Below are 20,276 nucleotides of genomic sequence, written 5' to 3' on the forward strand. Positions count from 1 at the left end.
CTTATTAGTTTTGAAAAAAATGAAAAAGCTTTACAAAATCATATGTGGTGTATTCGAAGTCTATTTCAGAGGTGCAGTTACAGGACTGGTATTAAATAATTCAATAGAAAGAACTATGGAACATATTGGATATATATCATGAGTATGATATCAGCAAAGGAAGGATTTTCTTTGAAATTCATATACTACCTTTATAATTCTTGAAAATTTGGGAATGGGAAATGTGTCAAAGAGACAACAACCCGACCAATGAGCAGAAAACAGCCGAAGGCCACCAATGGGTCTTCAACACAGCGAGAAAATCCCGCACCCAGAGGTGTGCTTCAGCAGGCCCCTAAACAAAAATGTGTACTAGTTCAATGAAAATGGACGTCACACTAAACTCCAAAACATATAAATGAACTAAAATTAAATAAACATACAAGACTAACAAAGGCCTAAGACTCCTGACTTGGGACATGCGCAAAAATGCGGCGGGGTTAAACACGTTTTGTGAGAACTCAACCCTCCCCTATACCTCTAGCCAATGTAGAATAAACAAACACACTGCAATACGCACAGTAAAACTCAGTTTAAAAGAAGTTCGAGTCCGATGTCAGAATAGGTAACGAAAGAAACTAAGCAAAATGACAATGATACATAAATTAACAAATTACTACTAGCAGTTACTGACATGCCAGTTCCAGACCTCAATTAAACTGATTGAAAGATTATGTCTTCATCATATGAAAATCAAGCACAATCCCTCCCGTTAGGGGTTTAGTATCATACCATAAAAAAATATGTTCTTTTTTTTTTATAAAAATACGAAGATGTGGTATAATTACCAAGAGACAACTCTCCAAAAGAGGCCTAATCACATAGAAGTTAACAACTATAGGTCACTGACGGCCTTCAACAATGAGCAAAACCCATACCGCATAGTCATCCATAAAAGGCCCCGAAATGGCAAATGTAAAACAATTCAAACGAGAAAACTAACAGCCTGATTTATGTAAAAATCAATAAACCAAATACCAATATGAAATACTGCAACATGTTTTCAAAATTTACAACTAGTCTAGCTTTTCTGACTTTGTCTGAAATGTAGTTCGGATCAGTTTCTATGACCTATTTATAATTGTATATGTTGATGTCGTATTATCCCGTCAATGAAATGTGCTTATTTTGGCCTCTTTAGACTTTTAAGGGATTTTTGAAAGATCGCAATTACATGTGCTGTCATAAGAAAGAAACAATAAACGAAAAGTAGAAATGATGGACAAAGAACGTTGTTGTATGCATCGTTTATACACGTAAATACTGTTAAACGTTATGGTTTAATGGTCCATTTTCCAATTACCAATAGATATAAGAAGATGTGGTATGAGTGCCAATGAGACAACTCTCCATCCAAGTCACAATTTGTAAAAGTAAACCATTATAGGTCAAAGTACGGCCTTCAACACGGATCCTTGGCTCACACCGAACAGCAAGCTATAAAGGGCACCAAAAATGATAAGTGTAAAACCATTCAAACCGGAAAACCAACGGTCTAATCTATATAAAAAACGAGAGACGAGAAACACATGAACCACATCAACAAACGACAACCACTGAAAATCAAGTTTTGAAAAGGAAAACAACATACTTATATGGCTTTGGCATTGCACTTAGGTTTATTATCACACCTTGGTGTCTTCTCTTTTTTTTCTTTAAAAGATTTTCATTGACAGGGAACGCTGTTCTCCCTACATAGGATTGCTCTCCCTTTAAAACAAAATCAAGCATTATAAACAAAGTTGGTGTTATCTGTATTCGTTACCTTAACCCTTTCCTCCATAATGACGCCTTTTGACGCCTCCCCCTTTACTCCATAATGACGCCTTTTGACGCCTCTGTTAACAACCTCAGTTGAAACGCTTTGTCCTCGAGTAATCCGTGTCAAAATTTATCAAATTTGTATCCAAAATAAGAAGTATAAACTTGTGAATAACTGGTATAAATTTTCTTGATGAAATAATTTTTTGTCAACGTGAATTATAATTTTAAACTTCTTGTTGTTTTCTTTTTTTTAACGCCGTCGCCATTTTGTCCAACTTTTTGTTGACAACTTTTCAAAGCAGCTGAAATTGCATTAATTACGATTTTTGTCATGAGTTATTGATTACAACTGTTGATTGAATGCCTTATCTTCATTTTGTACGATACAGTTTCGAGTTAAATGACTTTTGGTAAGATTTTTAAAATTTTTAAAATGATGGAAGATCAAGTCGATGTCATTTCCCAGTTTAGAGCAGAAGAAAATTGCAATAAAATACTCTGCATTACACAATTGTGTTTAAAATAGCATTTGGAATATCAGAAATTCGATTAAGTATTGAAAGATATGCAGTCGATGCCATACCACTCTTTTTCCCCGACACATTTTGAACAAGAAGGTGATACCGTGTAAAATGTAAACATGTGAATTCTTTGGGGAATCCCTTTTCCGACTTCCGGCGATTACGCATCAACGAGTCATAAAGTGGGCGGGAACACATAACTTTTATAAACCTCAATCATTTTCTTAATAAATTGAACGTAAATAACTAGTTTTTCAACTTTTTCTGATCGAACTTCTAAACCCCGCCCACGGCTCGGAATTCATAATATAGTACCGTACTTGCAGTGCTGTTTTCTCGTAAAAAAGACGATACCCTTTTATCCTCGTACTTTATTTTAATAAATACATCTATACAGTATTCCGTGAACTTCTATGTTCATGAAATATCATTTTGCAAAAAAAAAATAAACAGCTTTTACTTTTGTGTACTTGGAAATTCATTTTGGATAATAAAACATGGCCGACTGAAGAAATGGAGATTTTCCTTTCTTCCCAATCTTCGCAATTTTCGGGGTTCGGGTTATCAGATTTGGAGGACGAAAATGACAGTCCAGGTTCAGTTAGCCCTCCTAGTTCAGTGAGAACATCAGATTTATCATCTGATGAAGAATCTGAAGTAGCTTCAGACCTTTCTGACAGAAACCCTGATTCTGATATTGAGGAAGACGATGATGAATTGCCGGACAGTGATGGTGAGTTTGAATCACAGCTGAGTGAAATTCCGAGCAGCCAACTCACTAGTGTATCTGATGATGACTTTTGGTCTGAACAGTTGGAGGATATTGAAATACCAGATTTCAATGAAGTGACAGGTCCTGTGCACATGTTGCCATTGAACGCACAAGCTGTTGATTTTTTTCAGTTGTTTTTTGAAGAACGATTTTTTCAACACCTATCAGAGCAAACAAACTTGTATGCTGAACAGACTTCAGAAAATGACCAGCATTGGGAAGAGGTAAACAAAATGTTATCATAAATATTGAGATTGGTGTATGTTTCATGTCTTATAAATGAAACTGTCCTCCATCAATCTCAACTTTTTCTTTAAAATCTTCTATGAACCTTGGAAAAAGAGATGGGGAGTAATGAAGATGTCTATTCTAAAGACAGAAAGAGGGTTGGAGGGTTATGTTGATAATGTTTGAGGGAAGTGCTGGTTTTATAAGGGGTAAAATAATGTACACATATCCAAAACACGGGCTGATCCAACCATTTATAAAAGGGGGGGGGGGGGGGTCCAACTATATGTCCCTATTCAAATGCATTGATCGTAAAAAAAAAAAGGAGTTACAAACCCCCCCTTGCGGATTCGCCACTGCAAATGCCTAACAGAATTTGTTAAAATCTTGCATAATCTTGCTATCAAAAATGTACTTCTGCGCTTTTCATAGGCAGATCAAGGGGTGGGCCCGGGCTCTCCCTTTTGTGGGAAAAAATTGGTTGATTAATAGGGAATCACTGAAGCATGACCCCCTTAGGTCAGTCAGCGGGCCCCCACCCCTTATGAAAAGTTCTGGATCCGCCACTGCTTTCAATTTCATTTCTTCACCTGAATTTATTTTTTTTCTTAATGAGTTTATTTTTTTTTAACTTTTATATGGCAAAGATATATATCCTACAATGTAAATGCACACCATTGTACACATTCACTACATATTCTCTATCTCTTCTCTGTATTATTTGATTATGCTCATAGATTTTCATCCAAACAACGCAACTATGTACCTCCTTTTCATTTTTTGTTCTACCTATGCAAGTCATTGTATTCAACATGTTTAATGCCTGGGATTGGGCTGCATATTGATACATGTATTTAAGTCCCAAGTTTGGCACATCATCTTTTGAGCTTGGCTTACAGGACTTTCAGTTTTGAAATTTATTTATATTGAATACCAGGACAAACAAAGTTTATTTCAAATATTAAATACATAATAACTGGATTATTGAACGCACTCAATACCTAAATGCCACAGCTCTTTCTTGCAATAAACCTGAGTATTAATTCTAATTTAACAGGTTACTACTGATGAAATCAAAGCATTCATTGGAATCAACATATTGATGGGGGTGATGCAGTTGGCATCATACAGACTGTACTGGAGTTCAGATCCATTCTTAGGAAACACTGGTATAAGAAGTGTGATGACAGAAAACAGATTCTCAAAACTATATCAGTATATTCATGTCAATAACAATCAAACAGCAGTACCAAGGGACACTGAAGGTTTCGACAAACTACATAAAGTTAGACCAATCATCAACATGGTAGATCATACTTTCAAAGACCATTACAAACCAAAACAGAATCAAACAGTGGATGAAGCAATGGTGAAATACAAGGGAAGATTTTCAATTAAACAGTACATGCCAGGTAATTTTATTATTTGTACACAATTGAATACAATCCTAATTCTTCTTTTACATTGGAAGTCTAAGTAAAATTGAGAATGGGGAATGTGTCAAAGAGACAACAACCCGACCTAAGAGCAGAAAAAAATGTTTTTCTATCTGGTTGCATTTCATTCCTTTATTTTCGACTTTTGAGTTTGAATATCCCTGTGGTATCTTTCCCCTCTCTTTCACTTGTAAATATATTGTCATTTGATTTTATTTCTTCTAATTTCAATATAAACAAACTATTGACATTCTAAGATGACTGTCGCCTTTTTCATTTGAAACATCTGCAAAATCATATTTTAGTTAGATCTCTCAACATTCTTGAAAACAAATATCAATTTTTGGCCTTTATAGCTGAATATGCGGTATAGTTTTGCTCATTGTTGAAGGCAGAACGGTGACCTATAGTTGTTAACATGTATGTCATTTGGTCCAAGGTGGAGAGATGTCTCATTGGCAATTATACCACATCTTCTTATTTTAACATATTTTCTTTAGAGACCTGAAAAAAAAAAGAAATAGAATGTGAAATGATGATTTTTTTTGTCAGGAAAACCAATCAAAAGAGGTATGAAAGTTTGGATGCGGGCTGATTCAACATCTGGATACTGTCATCAATTCAATGTATACATGGGCAAGGACGATCCAAACAAAGGGCCTAAACTAGGGGAAAAAGTGGTGAAACTGCTATGCAAGGACCTCAAATGGAAAGGACACCATATATATATGGATAGGTAATTTCTTAATTACATTAAAATAGGAAAAACAATAATGAATCTAAATTGTATATTAATTACACCTTGAAATATGCAAATTAACAGAATACTGACCATGAGTGTTGTACTGATGCCTACAATGAGATGTTGTGAACATTCGTCAAATGTCAAAAACAATTAATAAAATATGAAAAAACCTAGATAGTAAATAAACAAGGAGATAAACATGGGCTTAAAAAAAATACAAGCAAAATTATGAATAGAACATGGATTTGGGATAGAGGTTTTAAAACAAATTTTTAATCTCTTGTGTTATAGTTGATCGACCTGATTTTTGGAAAAGATAATTCATAGAAACAAAAATTATACTTTTTTCATATTTATTTTCAGATACTTTACATCAGTACCATTGTTTAGATGTTTAGAAAGAAATGGCATTTATGGATGTGGTACAATAAAATGCACAGCAGTTGGTCTTCCAGAAGACATAACAGATCCCCCCAGGATGGCTCGAGGGGAGAGTATTGCCCGCCAGAATGGCAATCTGGTAGCAACTGTGTGGCAAGATAAGAAAAAAGTAAGTAAACAGAAAATAATATGTAGAAGAAAAGAAAGGATATGGAGTAAATGTACATGGGACAAAATCGCACACAATACATTGAAAACATAGAAAATTATCATTGAACAGGGCTTTTATTCCTGTTCTTCATCTTGACAGTTGATGTAGGGTCTTTTAACAATGAACCAATCATTCATACCCTACAACAAGGTCAAGACGGCCCCTAGCGTGGACTTAAGCGGTACTATTGATGTAAATGTTTTAGTGACATATGAGGAAAATTTATCAATAAAATGATTTAAATAAAATAAGAATTCATTTAAATCTAACTTATTTTACAGATCATAGTAATGGGTTTTTAGTTTCATATCTATTTGTGAAATAGGAAAATGAACCTAAAAAAAACCTTTTTGACAGATAAGATTAAAAAAATGACATATTTATTTACAGGATTTGTTGCTTAAAGTTAAAGGTCTTGTTGTCATTTAAAAATGAAGAACAGCAATTAAGAATTGTTTTCCAGTTACTTGGTCTGTTATTGTACTTTATTGATGCTATTCTGAACAATTAACAAACTTCTTTTCAGGTGCATTTCCTGTCAACCAACTCTAATCCAACAGGTGAAGGCTCCACCTTTAGAAGACTGAAAAATGGCACTAGGATTGAAATAAACAGATCACCCCCTGTTGAAGGTTATCACAATTACATGGGAGGTGTAGACAGAAACAATCAGCTCCGTGCTAAAACACCTGTAGGCAGACCAGCAAAGAAATGGTGGAAATATTTGTTTTTTTACATTATTAACTTATGCATTACTAATGCGTTCATTGTTATGAATGAATCTGTTGGTTATCAACCAAGGAAGAAGCGCTATTCCTTGTTGGATTTTCGCATCGACATTGCCAAGCAACTGATTGGGAATTTCACCAAAAGGAACAGGAGAATCGTTAATCAACAACCTAACAATAACCATGTTAGTGTTCGTTTGAACAGGACAAAAAGAAGATGCAAATGGTGCACCAAGCAGGGAGAAAAGAAACGAAAAGAAACTGTATATGGCTGCTCGAACTGTAACATTCATTTATGCAGAGAATCCTGCTTTGAACACTATCATCAGCAACATGGACTGCCATTTGCCATTTGACTTTGAGCATTAAAATATTGGATTACAAAACAAATTTATATTGAATTCATTTATTCTATTGTGCTATTTCATGGCAGTCAAATTTAATTGGTGGAGTAAGCCAGAGTGCCAAAAGAGAACCACCAGAAATACTGACAATCCTAGTCAATTAAGATTGGAGTCGAGCGCACCTGCCTCCTGCCTGATTTAAACTCACAACCTCAGTGTTGATAAGCTAGTGTTACAGATGTTCAACTACTTAGACCACTAAGCCACTGTTGCCCTTTTTTATTTGTAGAAGCTTATTTTTTTAAGACATCATTTGGTTGCAAGAAGTAAAGTTTTTCCAGTGAATGAAATGATACATTTTTTTGAAAATGGTTTTTTTTATGGACTGTTGTTCAATTTGCATATTATAAAGAAAATTTCCTTTGGTTGCTCTGGATGGAAACTGTTGCTAGGGAAACATATTATGATAAAACATCCCTTTATGTTTCCTATTTACATAATATAAGAGTCAACAAACATGAATTTTTCTAATTTTTTTTTTAATTTCATCACAATTTACTTTGTTGCTAGGGAAATAAATCTGTTGCTATGGAAAAAAATTGGGACGTTTTCACATAAAAAAAGGGTTAACATTCAGCTTATTCATAGACAGTCAAACATATCATGGTTTCCATAAGATGTAACTGCTGTTACAAGTGGCTACCCTAATTTTAGCGTATTTTCGTATTTATATCTATAAAATTGTTACCATGGCAACAAAATATATGAAAAATAATTACCAGAAAATAAAGTTCTTATTTTGATATATAACTGACCAAAATTATATATATTTAACTGGTCTATTAAAGGCACGGTCAATATTTCATTAAAGTAAGCTTATTTTCAACATTTTATTGAAAAATCCTATGCGAAACAGGTATGTAAAAAAAAATTTTCATGGAGGAAAGGGTTAAGAACAAATATGATTCCTTTAAGTACATTTTGCTTTGCATATTTATCTGTGAATGGATTTTAACTGCAAACAAAAAAGTTTTAACATATAGAACTCTAAAGTAAATTGAAAAAGGGGAAGTCTATAAAAACTAACAAAATCAAACGTTAGACTTTATCAAACAACGGAACGAAAAGAACAAAACCGTCATATCCTTGACCTAGTACAGGCATTTTCCGAAAGAAACTATTTAAATGAATGTATTCTTCCTGTTGATCTTCAATTTAAGAAAAAAAATTAATATTTTAATGTTATTTAAATTTACATCTAATAATTTATTAATTTTCTAATCATAGGAGTACAAAGAAAATAATTTTCATTCATAATCCAAGAAACAATTAGTGTACATTGTATATATGAATAGATGGCTTTTTTTCTGCGGACGGGGACGGGTGGATTTTGTTCTGCAAAAATGTATGAATGCGTTGAGATGATATGTCATCTATTAGTCATGTGTTATCTGGTATGAATTTACTTGTCACCACAGACAAACGACACCGTTGGTGTGAATATATATTTAGCAGCTGTTTTTCTAGCAATTAATATTTAAGAAAGACGGAAATATCAAAGTTCGTGAATAATCTCTTGGAGAGATAATTAGTATCATTTACATCAGACAGTGCAGTAGGTCTCGAAAGTGACTAACCATATATGTTATACAAGACTAGACAAGTTAAAAAAAGACCATTATCAATCAAAATTATATAAAGTTTCAAAAAGGAAGAAAAATAGCTATTATATAAAAGTAACTAATGCGCAAAAGTTTCAGAAAATCAAAGTTCATGGATAATCTCTCGGAGAGATAATTAGTACCATATATATATCCGACAATACCATAGGTATCGTAAGTGACTAATCAAATAAGTTTTACAAGTTTTGAAATGTTCAATAATATGTCTAATATCAACTGGAATTATATAAAGTTTCAAAATGCCTCACCCGTCATACAAATCATTACTCATTCAAAAAGACACAATCAGGAAAAGGACACTTTCGGTATATTTACGCGATTCAGAGACCGTTCTAGTATCTAACAACGATATTTGAGTTTTACATTTCTCCCAAATGCAAGGGAAATTAATGTAAAATATTTAAATATTATTATAATTAACGGCACAATATCCTAGTCCAAACTGTTCTTTTGAAATACATGCATACCAGCTTGCAAAGAAAAAAGAAAACTATTATGGTCCAATATGTAACTCCGAGAAATATACCAGGGACAATATGAAAAATGCCCTGTGATAATCTATAAATATACGACAAAAGAGAATATGCAGTATCCAATTACTAGCTAGCATTTTCTTTAAACATTTACACTACTTTTAACTGTTTTGTTTACTGTACGACGTTGCGGTGAAACCATGAAGATATGACTTCGGCTGTCCATTTTCCTCCAAATTGTTGCATGATTACGTGTTGTGACATTTCTTCTTTAAAATTTATCAAGTTTTGAAATACAGATTTGAATAAAAAATAATTGTATACATTGTCATGATATAAAAAATCCGTCATAATATAAGTTCCAAGTGGAAGGAATATTCTGTAATATCATTTCCACTGGAACACGTGTTACAGAGTTTGTTCCTTAAGGAATAGAGATTATAGAATATTTTTTCCAATAGAAACAGATATTATGGCATTGCTTATGACAAAGTTTCCAGAGGAACTTCTGTTAGGTGGAACAAATATACGTTGACATACCTCAATGTTACAAATGCAAGTGAAATAATCTAACAGCCACTCAACGACAAAAATAACCAAAAAGACGTTTAGAGGGGTTTTTTTTTATGTCGAGAAGATCGGCAAAACGTGCATAAAAGAACATACAATAAAACAGTATAGGAAAAGCTCATTATTCTATAATAACAGGACAGCACGAAATTAATAACAAATTATACTGTATAAAAGCAAGCTCACAGTACTTAACCTGCGGATAAGAAACTATGCCGTCTTCTGCTGTTCTTCATACTAGATTCAAACGGCAATGTCATAAACAGAACTAAAAGACATCATCGTATGCAATGCCAAAACAATTTATACAGAAAAAACAAAATAAACTTGTTTGGTTTTCTTCAAACTACACAGAAGCGAATAGACATATATCCAATTAAAAAAAAAATTTCTGGAATCATACTTTTTTGATTCATTGGTCGACTGATCCTGCTTTAATCCAGCCTTTTTAAACACAATTCTATAAAACTCTGTAAAAATTGTCCAAATTTCTAATAATCCCTATTGTTATGATATTAGGCAACAGTATAGTTTCCTAAAGTTCAAATCTTATAAATCGATTAATAAACACTAAATATAAAAAATATTTTCTTAGGAAATACTTTTTAAGAATTAGTTGCCAATTGCCATTATTTTTATCTCGTATTATGAAATATCAATGTAGCTCCAAAAATTACTTTCAAAATCAATAATATTCAAATCCCTTTATCATATCTACCAACCATTGTCATTCTTTTAACTTTGTTTAAATTATCATTCCAGATAAATTAAAAAAAAGCTTTTTCTAGATTTTTTGGGGAAAAATACATAAAGTAGCAACAAAGAGTAGAGTTTGGTAGAATCAACAATTCGATAATAAAAACACTTTCCAAACATGTTGTTTATCTATAGCAATAGCTTCAAATTTATGTATATCATTCTTTGCCTGTTCAAAAATATCTTCCCAAAGCTGTTACTAATTTATAGTTCAGTCATTCAAAATTGATAAACGAGTTTTGAACATCGTAAAATATTGATGACTCCTGTTAATCTTTCCATTAAATGTTTGCTATTTTGTCTTATATATCTTTTGTTCTATCCATACCCCTTTTGTTATATTGCTATTTATTTTCTCAACTTTAAAATTTAACACTACAAACATGCAAAGTAGTAACTGCATGAATGAAATTTTCATGACTATATTGTCTATTTCCACATATTGCAAGCTTTGCCAACATTCAACAAGATGTGTACAATTGATGCAACTGGTGAAGGTTAATCCAGAAAGGCGCTTCGGATGCATAAAATTTATCATGTGTTATTTTCATTTGTTTACCCTTCTGGCGAACCCCTTTTAAATGTTGCGTATTCTACAGTTTTAACGTTGATCTCTTAATTACTTGTTTTAGTTCGTTATCTGATTTAGTTAAAATAGAGATTCAACTCATGATTCGTTCAATCAAAGCAGACATTTCAGCTAATCTATGATTAGAACCTTTAGTCTCCGATGTACTACCGTTTAGTCAGTGCTTCAGTACTGACAGGATTTATAACATTATAACATAACGTTTCTCTACGTATTCATACATCCCTGGCTTTGGTATCTTTAGCCTCTCTTTCAAATGTTGGGTTTAAATGTCCTCGATGATGGTAATTCCAGAAAAGCGTTACAAAAGCACGAAGTTTGTAAATTGTTTTTTTTCTTCTAAAATGTTGCTGGGTGTTTATTTCAATGACTACCGTATATAATCGCTGTATTTAGAGTTAATTATATAGTAGGCAATTGATTTACTATTTGCATTACCAATTATACATTATTCAAAGTACTTGTTAACATCCTGTTAGTAAAATTATTGATTACCCCCCCCCCCCCCAAAAAAAAAAAAACAAAAAGAGAAAGAAAAAAAGACAAAAAAAGACAACTACCAATGCTATGACGGACATATTTCTATATACCTGTAGACAGTTTGCTTCAGGATAATTGAAAACACTCAGGGACAACCCAATAATAATGTAATTAATCAAGAAAATCAAACGTATATGAGTAAATAACAGAAAAATCAAAGTGCTTGAAGGACAGAATAACTAAGATAAAGAAGAAAAGAAGATAATGGAATGCACTTAAACAAGCCAAACCTAATACAAAAAGTAATGTCTTTACATCGACAGCACAGTTGTAATGACACGGAGACCAGAAGTTAAGTAAAAACATACGAATAATTAAACCATAGATGTATAAACCTATACATCTATGATTAAACAAACTCATCGACAAATTTAACATTTTATTAAAGGCAATTTTGCATCTATCTTGAAAATCGCATACTTAAGATATGATGCAGGGTGAGGGTGTTTTAATTTTTACAACACACGAAAAGTTCAAAACAATTATAATATTTAAATGCAGCAAAGATGCTACAATGGTGAAAAAATATTGAACGACGCATTATTGCTTACAACAAGCTGATCAACAGTTTTCTGGCCTTTAATCGAATAATGATTTTAAAAATGTACACGTGAAAATAAATTATTCTGAGTGACTTATATTGAAAGGTACTCAGAAATAATACAATGCTATTGTGTATATATATATATGTATATATATTGTTAGTCTTATTTGAATAAATAACATTAAGACTTAGTGATTATCTTTTTGTAAATTTCACTTTAATCCGATGACCTTAATGGCTCCTTTTTTGAAGCACGTTCTGTCTTTTAAAACAAATATTGTTATCTTCGAGTCGATACCATATTGTTGTTTTACATTGGTACAGTACAAAGCCAAAGAGTATTAAAACCAAAAGATTCAAACAAGGTTGTGCCAAATCTAAGTAACCCGTCTAGGTGAAATAAGTTGATATATATGCTGCTATCAGTTACAGTTGAAAATATGAAAGTAAACTTGATGAATTTTGGAAGAACAATAACATAAATGTAAAGGTTTGAACAATTCAGACCTAGCTATAGTAAAAATGTGTAACATATAAACATAAAATTATACAACAAGCAACTTTAACACTAACTACGTGATGATTAGTACCCTAGGATACTGAATGCCCACCAAAACCGACACCTCCCCAGTGGTAGGATATTGATATCAGGTAAAATAACACGCCTTTCAGCAATATTCATTGCCAGTCACTCTTAATACCACGTGATTAAAAAGCAAAATACTTACAAATTGGATTTATTAAAACAAGACAGGACCTAAATGGAACAACAAAATATTATCCGAAACCATTACAACGCCAAAACATTGGGTATCGCTACTTTTGTTTTTGGGGTCGGCACTTAAGCACCAACAGTACTTTCTCAGATGTAATTTAATGCCAACTTATGCTACCGATTAAAGGACGCATACAAATATTTCTGGAAGAAGTTTCACCTGGCAAACTTAAGATTAGAAGTTTTGTAAGTAAGATTAAGGCAACTACAGTTTACTGATGTTCAATTCTCATAAATCGATTAAGAAGACGATTAAAGTTACAAACACAAACTGCCTGAGCTTCAAAAGGAGCGAAACAGGGAGAGTCTCCTGCTATGCATGCAATATCCGCTATGCAAATAAACACCTAGTCAAAATGTCACAGTTGGGAATAGGACACTATCAGTAGATTTACAGAACAGACGCATTTTCTGGTATCTAAAGAACTAGGACTTCGAAAAAAAAACCGTGTCGCTAATAAGTTTAACACAGACACATTGTATCGGTCAAATACATGAATCTGTATGGAGCATTCACCAAACTATCAAATCATCAGGGGTAAAGCTTTTTTAAAGTACTGCAATATCAGTTAAAGATGTCAAAAGCGCAATGTTAGGCCTTTGACGGTATGGGTTTTCTATTGTTAAAAGCCGTACGATTGCCTATAATTGCTTACATCCACTTCATTTGAACTTTGGTGGATAGTTGTCTCATTGGCAATCATACTGCATCTCCTTATTTTTATATAAACACATATTCTTCTTGATTTTATAGTATCATAGAACTATTACATCACATGAAAGAAAACTTTAATGCCATTTGCAACCCATCTGTCTCTGATTGAAAGCAACTGCATTGTAATCAAAGATTTAACAACATAAAACACAAATTAATGCATTAAGCCTGATAACATTAATGGTAAATAATTGAATTTGCTTGTTGGAAAACCCCATTTCTCAGCCTTGTTTGGAAGGTTCAAAAACCTGAAATCAGACACATCTGTGCTTGGTTGCAATAAAATAAATACAAATTAGTTGATCAATACATACTAATTGTGGTCATTAACAGTTTTGTTAAATAACCGTACATAACAATGGGAAACAAATTGTCCATGTCACGACCATAATGTAAAGAAAATCGTTCATCAGTGCCACAGCCGTTTATACGACATTATCAACAAAATCATTAAATGGCCTTGACAAATATTGTGATATGGTAACGATTTTACAGAAATTATTCAATAAATGAATTTGATCACAACAAACCTAACGACCTTCGAACATATCAGATTTATCAACGAGAAGCTTGTTTGAAACAAAACGGTATATAATAAAGCATATATGTATATTTATGTAGTGAAAAGCAATTGTCAGCGTGTATAAGAATCACTGAAAGAGTTGAATATATTTCACTAAAATTCGTTGGTCATTTTATATGTTAGAAAGGTATTCCTAAAATATCATATGTAGTCACATGGCAGGTGCGTTCAACTCCAATTATCTTAATTCAGTATGATTGTCAGTTTTCCTGTCGTAGGTCGTTGGTTCTCCCCGGGCTTTCAGGCTTCCTATGTCAATTAAAACTTACCGCCACGATATCGCCAATAGTGCTGAAGGTGGCGTTTAACACCAACCATTGCTTTGTACTTTGCATATCGACTATTACAATGGTCATCGCTAGCTTAATAAGGACAAAAGGTGATGATTTCCAGTCGAATAACAAAAATGTTCATTAATCAATATTTGCAAGAAAATGAAAACCTCAAAAGTCGGATCGTGAGAAACATTTCACAGAAAATAAAAACATCACAATAATAAAATGATAATTGAACTAATCAAGACGTATCTCTTATTTTGTCAGTAATACCGATATTATAGAGACAAGTGATTTTTCTGACGTATTCTTATGTTACGTTATACGATGTTCCCTTAATTTATTATATTAAATTAATCCATCCACATGTTTAGCACGTGTCTCAACAAAAGAAATTGTTCTGTTGGTTGTCTTAGTTTGTATCGTAATCTTTCTGTCTCTTGAAGAATTTTGGTTTGGTGGCTGATATTTGTTTTCCTCTTTTAAATTTATTTAGAACTAGCATAGACTGGGAAGGATTGGTGTATGGTATCGTGGTTTTTTTAAAGACCGTACATTTCCCTCTAGATATCTTTTGTGGTGTTATCGTGTTTTTTAAAAGCCGTTCTTGTCCCTCTAGATATCGTTTGTGGTTTAATCGTGTGTTTTAAAGACGGTACATTTCCCTCTAGATATCGTTTGTGGTTTTATCGTGTGTTTTAAAGACCGTATATTTCCCTCTAGATATCGTTTGTGGTTTAATCGTGTGTTTTAAAGATCGCACATTTCCCTCTAGATATCGTTTGCGGTTTAATCGTGTGTTTTAAAGATCGCACATTTCCCTCTAGATGTCGTTTGTGGTTTTATCGTGTTTCGAAGACCGTTCATTCCCTTCTAGATATCGTTTGTGTTATTTTGTCTTATCGTATTTTTGAAACTATACATTACCCTGTAGATACCTTTTTTGGTTTGATCAAGTATTATCTTTGTTTTTTAAGAACGTATGTTAAAGGACGTCTCGTTCGTTTTCTAAAAAAGTTCACCGGAAGATACCAAGACCTTGTTGATAAACATTCCGTATCAACTTCACAAATAATGCTTGATGGTCTTGAAGTATAGATTCTAGGTACTGACGTTGTTTATCATCTTAATTACGTGTTATAGTGTTCTTTTATTAGCTCACCTGGCCCAAAGGGCCAAGTGAGCTTTTCTCATCACTTGGCGTCCGTCGTCTGTCGTCGTCGTCCGTCGTCGTCGTCCTCCGTCGTCGTTAACTTTTACAAAAATCTTCTCCTCTGAAACCACTTGGCCAAATTAAACCAAACTTGGCCACAATCATCATTGGGGTATCTAGTTTAAAAAATGTGTCCGGTGACCCGGCCAACTAACCAAGATGGCCGCCATGGCTAAAAATAGAACATAGGGGTAAAATTTAGATTTTGGCTTATATCTCTGAAACCAAAGCATTTAGAGCAAATCTGACATGGGTAAAATTGTTAATCAGGTCAAGATCTATCTGCCCTGAAATTTTCAGATGAATCGGACAACCCGTTGTTGGGTTGCTGCCCCTGAATTCGTTATTTTAAGGAAATTTTGCCGTTTTTGGTTATTATCTTGAATATTATTATAGATAGAGATAAACTGTAAACAGCAATAATGTTCAGCAAAGTAAGATCTACAAATAAGTCAACATGTCCAAAATGGTCAGTTGACCCCTTAAGGAGTTATTGCCCTTTCTAGTCAATTTATAACCATTTTTCATAAATTTTTGTAATCTTTTACAAAAATCTTCTTCTCTGAAACTACTAAGACAAATTTAATCAACTTGTCCACAATCATCATTAGGGTATCTAGTTTAAAAAATGTGTCCGATGACCCCGCGAGCGAACCAAGATGGCCGACATGGCTAAAAAAATAGTACATAGGGTAAAATGCAGTTTTTGGCTCATATCTCTGAAACCAAAGCATTTAGAGCAAATCTGACAGGGATAAAATTGTTCATTAGGTCAAGATCTATATGCCCTAAAATTTTCATACCAATCAGGTAACACGTTGTTGGGTTGCTGCCCCTGAATTGGTAATTTTAAGAAAATTTTGCAGCTTTTGGTTATTATCTTGAATATTATTATAGATAGAGATAAACTGTTAACAGCAATAATATACAGCAAAGTAAGATCTACAAATAAGTCAACATGACCAAAATTGTCAATTGACCCCTTAAGGAGTTATTGCCCTTTATAGTCAATTTTTTACAATTTTCATAAATTTTGTAAATTTTTGTAAATTTTTACAAGATATTTTCCACTGTAACTGCTGGGCCAAGTTCATTATAGATAGAGATAATTGTAAGCAGCAAGAATGTTCAGTAAAGTAAGATCTACAAACACATCACCATCACCAAAACACAATTTTGTCATGAATCCATCTGTGTCCTTTGCTTAATATGCACATTGACCAAGGTGAGCGACACAGGCTCTTTAGAGCCTCTAGTTTGTCTTTGCAAATTATTAACCTTTACTGTTTAGTCCATTTTTGGTAATATCCTTTTGGCGTGGCTCGGTCCTGATACATCCCGCCAATGTGTTGTTGTGCTTTGGTCGTTTTTTGTATTCTAGTCTTTCATTTTTGCTTATGTGCTTTTGTCTATATGCCATTTGTTTTATTTGTTGGCATATTTGTTTGTTTTTATATAGTGATTAAGATTATAACAAAATGTTGACTGCTGTACCTCTTTTTTGACATTTTTACCTATTATGTCTGTTTGTTTTGTTCACACATTGTTGTCAATATAATGGAATTTTATGCAACTGTCATACAAGTGAGAGGTTTAGCAAGCTATAAAACCAGGTTTAATTCACCATTTTCTACATAAGGAAATGCCTGTACCAAGTCAGGAATATGACAGTTGTTTTCCATTCGTTTGATGTGATTGAGCATTTAATTTTGCCATTTGATAAGGGACTTTCCGATTTGAATTTCCATTGGAGTTCGGTATTTTTGTTATTTTATTTTTTAATTTCTATTTATCATGTTTTGTTTTATCGTGTGTTTTTAAGACTATACATTACAATCTAGGTAAGATATCTTTTGTGGTTTCATCTTCTTTTGAAGACCATACATAGATATAGTTTTTGGTTTGATCGTGTTTTATCTTGTTTATTTTTTAAGAACATACGTTAACATCTAGATATCTTTTGTGGTTTCATCGTGCTTTTAAGACCGTAACGGTTCATTATCCTCTTGATATCCTCTAGATATCCTTTAGGATTTTATCGTGTTTTAGGATATCTGTCCGATTTTCTTATACCTTATATCTTATTAACCACATATAACGATAATAGAAAATGAAAGGCTATGGAGTAAATGTACATGGGACAAAATCGCACACAATACATAGAAAACATAGAAAATTATCAATGAACAGGGCTTTTATTCCTGTTCTTCATCTTGACATTTGATGTAGGGTCTTCAACAATGAATGAATCATTCATACCCTACAACAAGGTCAAGACGGCCCCTAGCGTCGACTTAAGCGGTACTATTGATAAAAATAAACCACAGATCACCTTATTGCTCCCCACCCGCCTCGGAATGCTGCCAACTTGTGCGATGCTTGTGTACGAAGGTTCTCCAGTCGAAAGCACCAGGGATACAAGAAAAGTGCAGTAATTTTGAAAGACATCGATCGCTTTTCTGAAAAAAATAAACAAATTGTAACGGGAAAAAGTAATTATGTCAAAGGAAATGGTTCCACAAGCTAGCCTAAAATTAAATTAATGTATAAGCATAGGTTGCTGCTGATATAAAAGTAGCGAAAACTTTTCAAATTTGACATGATATATCCCTTAAATAGAAGTTGTACAACAACAAGGGAATTTAAACCGTCTTGACCAACCTGAATGATTTTTTCAGACTTTTACTTTTTACATTGAACTATTTCACTGATTCTAATCGTATGTTTCATTAATTTAAAAAGACTCAACAACGATGAGTCAAACGTTTTGTTGTCACACAAACAGACTGTAACCTTAAATTAGGAGGCAACCGAACATTTTCTAACTGGGGTTTAACATAATCACTTATCTGAATTGTTTGCATGTTTGAAAGCTGTTATAAGAAAATATGGAAAACACACAGACGTAAGGAAATCCGTTAAAAAAGTGATTTTATTAACGACAACATAATGAAATATGGATGTTTTGAAATATCAGAGAAATTATTTTGAAGGTAAACCAAGAATACAGATGGAGGGTTAAATGGCTTCCTTTTCTCTTTTATTTCAAGAAGATCTTATTACTTCAGAATGTCTGCAGATTAAGCCTCTTTAAAAATCGATTACATCTTCTGTCTGCAAACCATACAATAAGGAGTGTTAAGAAATAGATTGCATAAAACCAATCCTTAGAATCGATTTACGGTCATTGCATTACTGCAGAAACTAAATGATTCCAAATGATTTGGAAATTCCAAGAATTTTAATGGAAATTAAGTTTAAACATTGTCTTCCGGGCGCAAGATTGCTTTCAGAAGGAATTCAAGTAAGATAGTGGTAATATATCTTTGTAACGTAATTTCCAAGTGCTTGCAGTATTTGTTATTGACATAAGGCACAAGAAGTCGATTCATCAGATTTCTGTCTCCATGATCTCTAAGTAGCTTCATTGCAGATAGAAACAAGGAAACCTGCTCTGCAGAAACTTTATAAATGCCAAAACATGATCACAACTGATAATCATACAGATAGTAATAGAACCAACAAATTTCATAACAATGGCTCAATATCCTTAATGACAATTGTATTACTGCAGTGTTGGATTGTATAATATGAGATAAGGAGGAATGTCAATGATACATAAAACCTAAAAGACAATTGATATAGGGAAATCATCCAGACCACTAAACAGTTTCAATGCAAATATAAAAAAGTAAAATAACAAAAATACCAAACTCCAAGAAAAATCTGTCATATATTATTATAAATAATAAATTAAATAATAAAACTTTAAAAAAAAAAGACAAGAATCCATATACCAAGCTCTTATTCTTACTTACATAGTTTTGAAGAAATAAAATGAAGATAATACTACCAAAACCAAATACATTCAAATGAATTACATATAAAAATAGATTGAAGTAAATAATGATTTTGAAAACTTGTATCTACGATTTTTTTCAGACAAGTGTGAAATACTGTGTATGCCTCAAAATGACCGGGAAGAAAAAATCTTTCATCGACAGACTCTTATATCTTATAATATCGTGTTCATGTGTTATGTTTTTAATCAAAGTTTATTTTTAAATCACACACATACCCCTACATGTCACATTAAAAAACGTAACTTGACAGGCATATGAAAAATACTGGAAGGATCTGAAAGGAACGATAGTTTTAGTACTATTTCATGAAACTTTGAATGACATCCAAACTCACAGTAGAAGGAGAAGCAAAGATTCGATCAGCATCCAGCGCTAGACTTATTCTTCGTTAACTGTGTGCATATAGATTTTTGGCGAAACTCGTTAAATTGAGTTTTGGAAACGTCATCAAATAACCAAGAATTCGTCTTATTAACAAATTCTCATACAGGAAGTTATATTGTTTTGATATATGACATTCAAGTACCGA

The 20,276-nt window shown here is 32.9% G+C and overlaps 1 protein-coding gene across 1 annotated transcript; it reads left to right on the plus strand.

Moving 5' to 3' along the window:
* Positions 1 to 2,813: 2,813 nt before the first annotated feature.
* LOC127720493 (piggyBac transposable element-derived protein 4-like) lies at positions 2,814 to 7,215 on the plus strand. Its single transcript, XM_052227080.1, has 5 exons — positions 2,814 to 3,320; positions 4,382 to 4,736; positions 5,313 to 5,496; positions 5,869 to 6,055; positions 6,624 to 7,215. Exons 1-5 carry the CDS (start codon positions 2,838 to 2,840, stop codon positions 7,179 to 7,181), a joined length of 1,767 nt encoding a protein of 588 aa, XP_052083040.1. The 5' UTR covers positions 2,814 to 2,837; the 3' UTR covers positions 7,182 to 7,215.
* Positions 7,216 to 20,276: the final 13,061 nt, after the last annotated feature.

Source organism: Mytilus californianus, unplaced genomic scaffold, assembly GCF_021869535.1.
Source record: "Mytilus californianus isolate M0D057914Y unplaced genomic scaffold, xbMytCali1.0.p SCAF_11, whole genome shotgun sequence".
Classification (NCBI taxonomy): domain Eukaryota; kingdom Metazoa; phylum Mollusca; class Bivalvia; order Mytilida; family Mytilidae; genus Mytilus; species Mytilus californianus.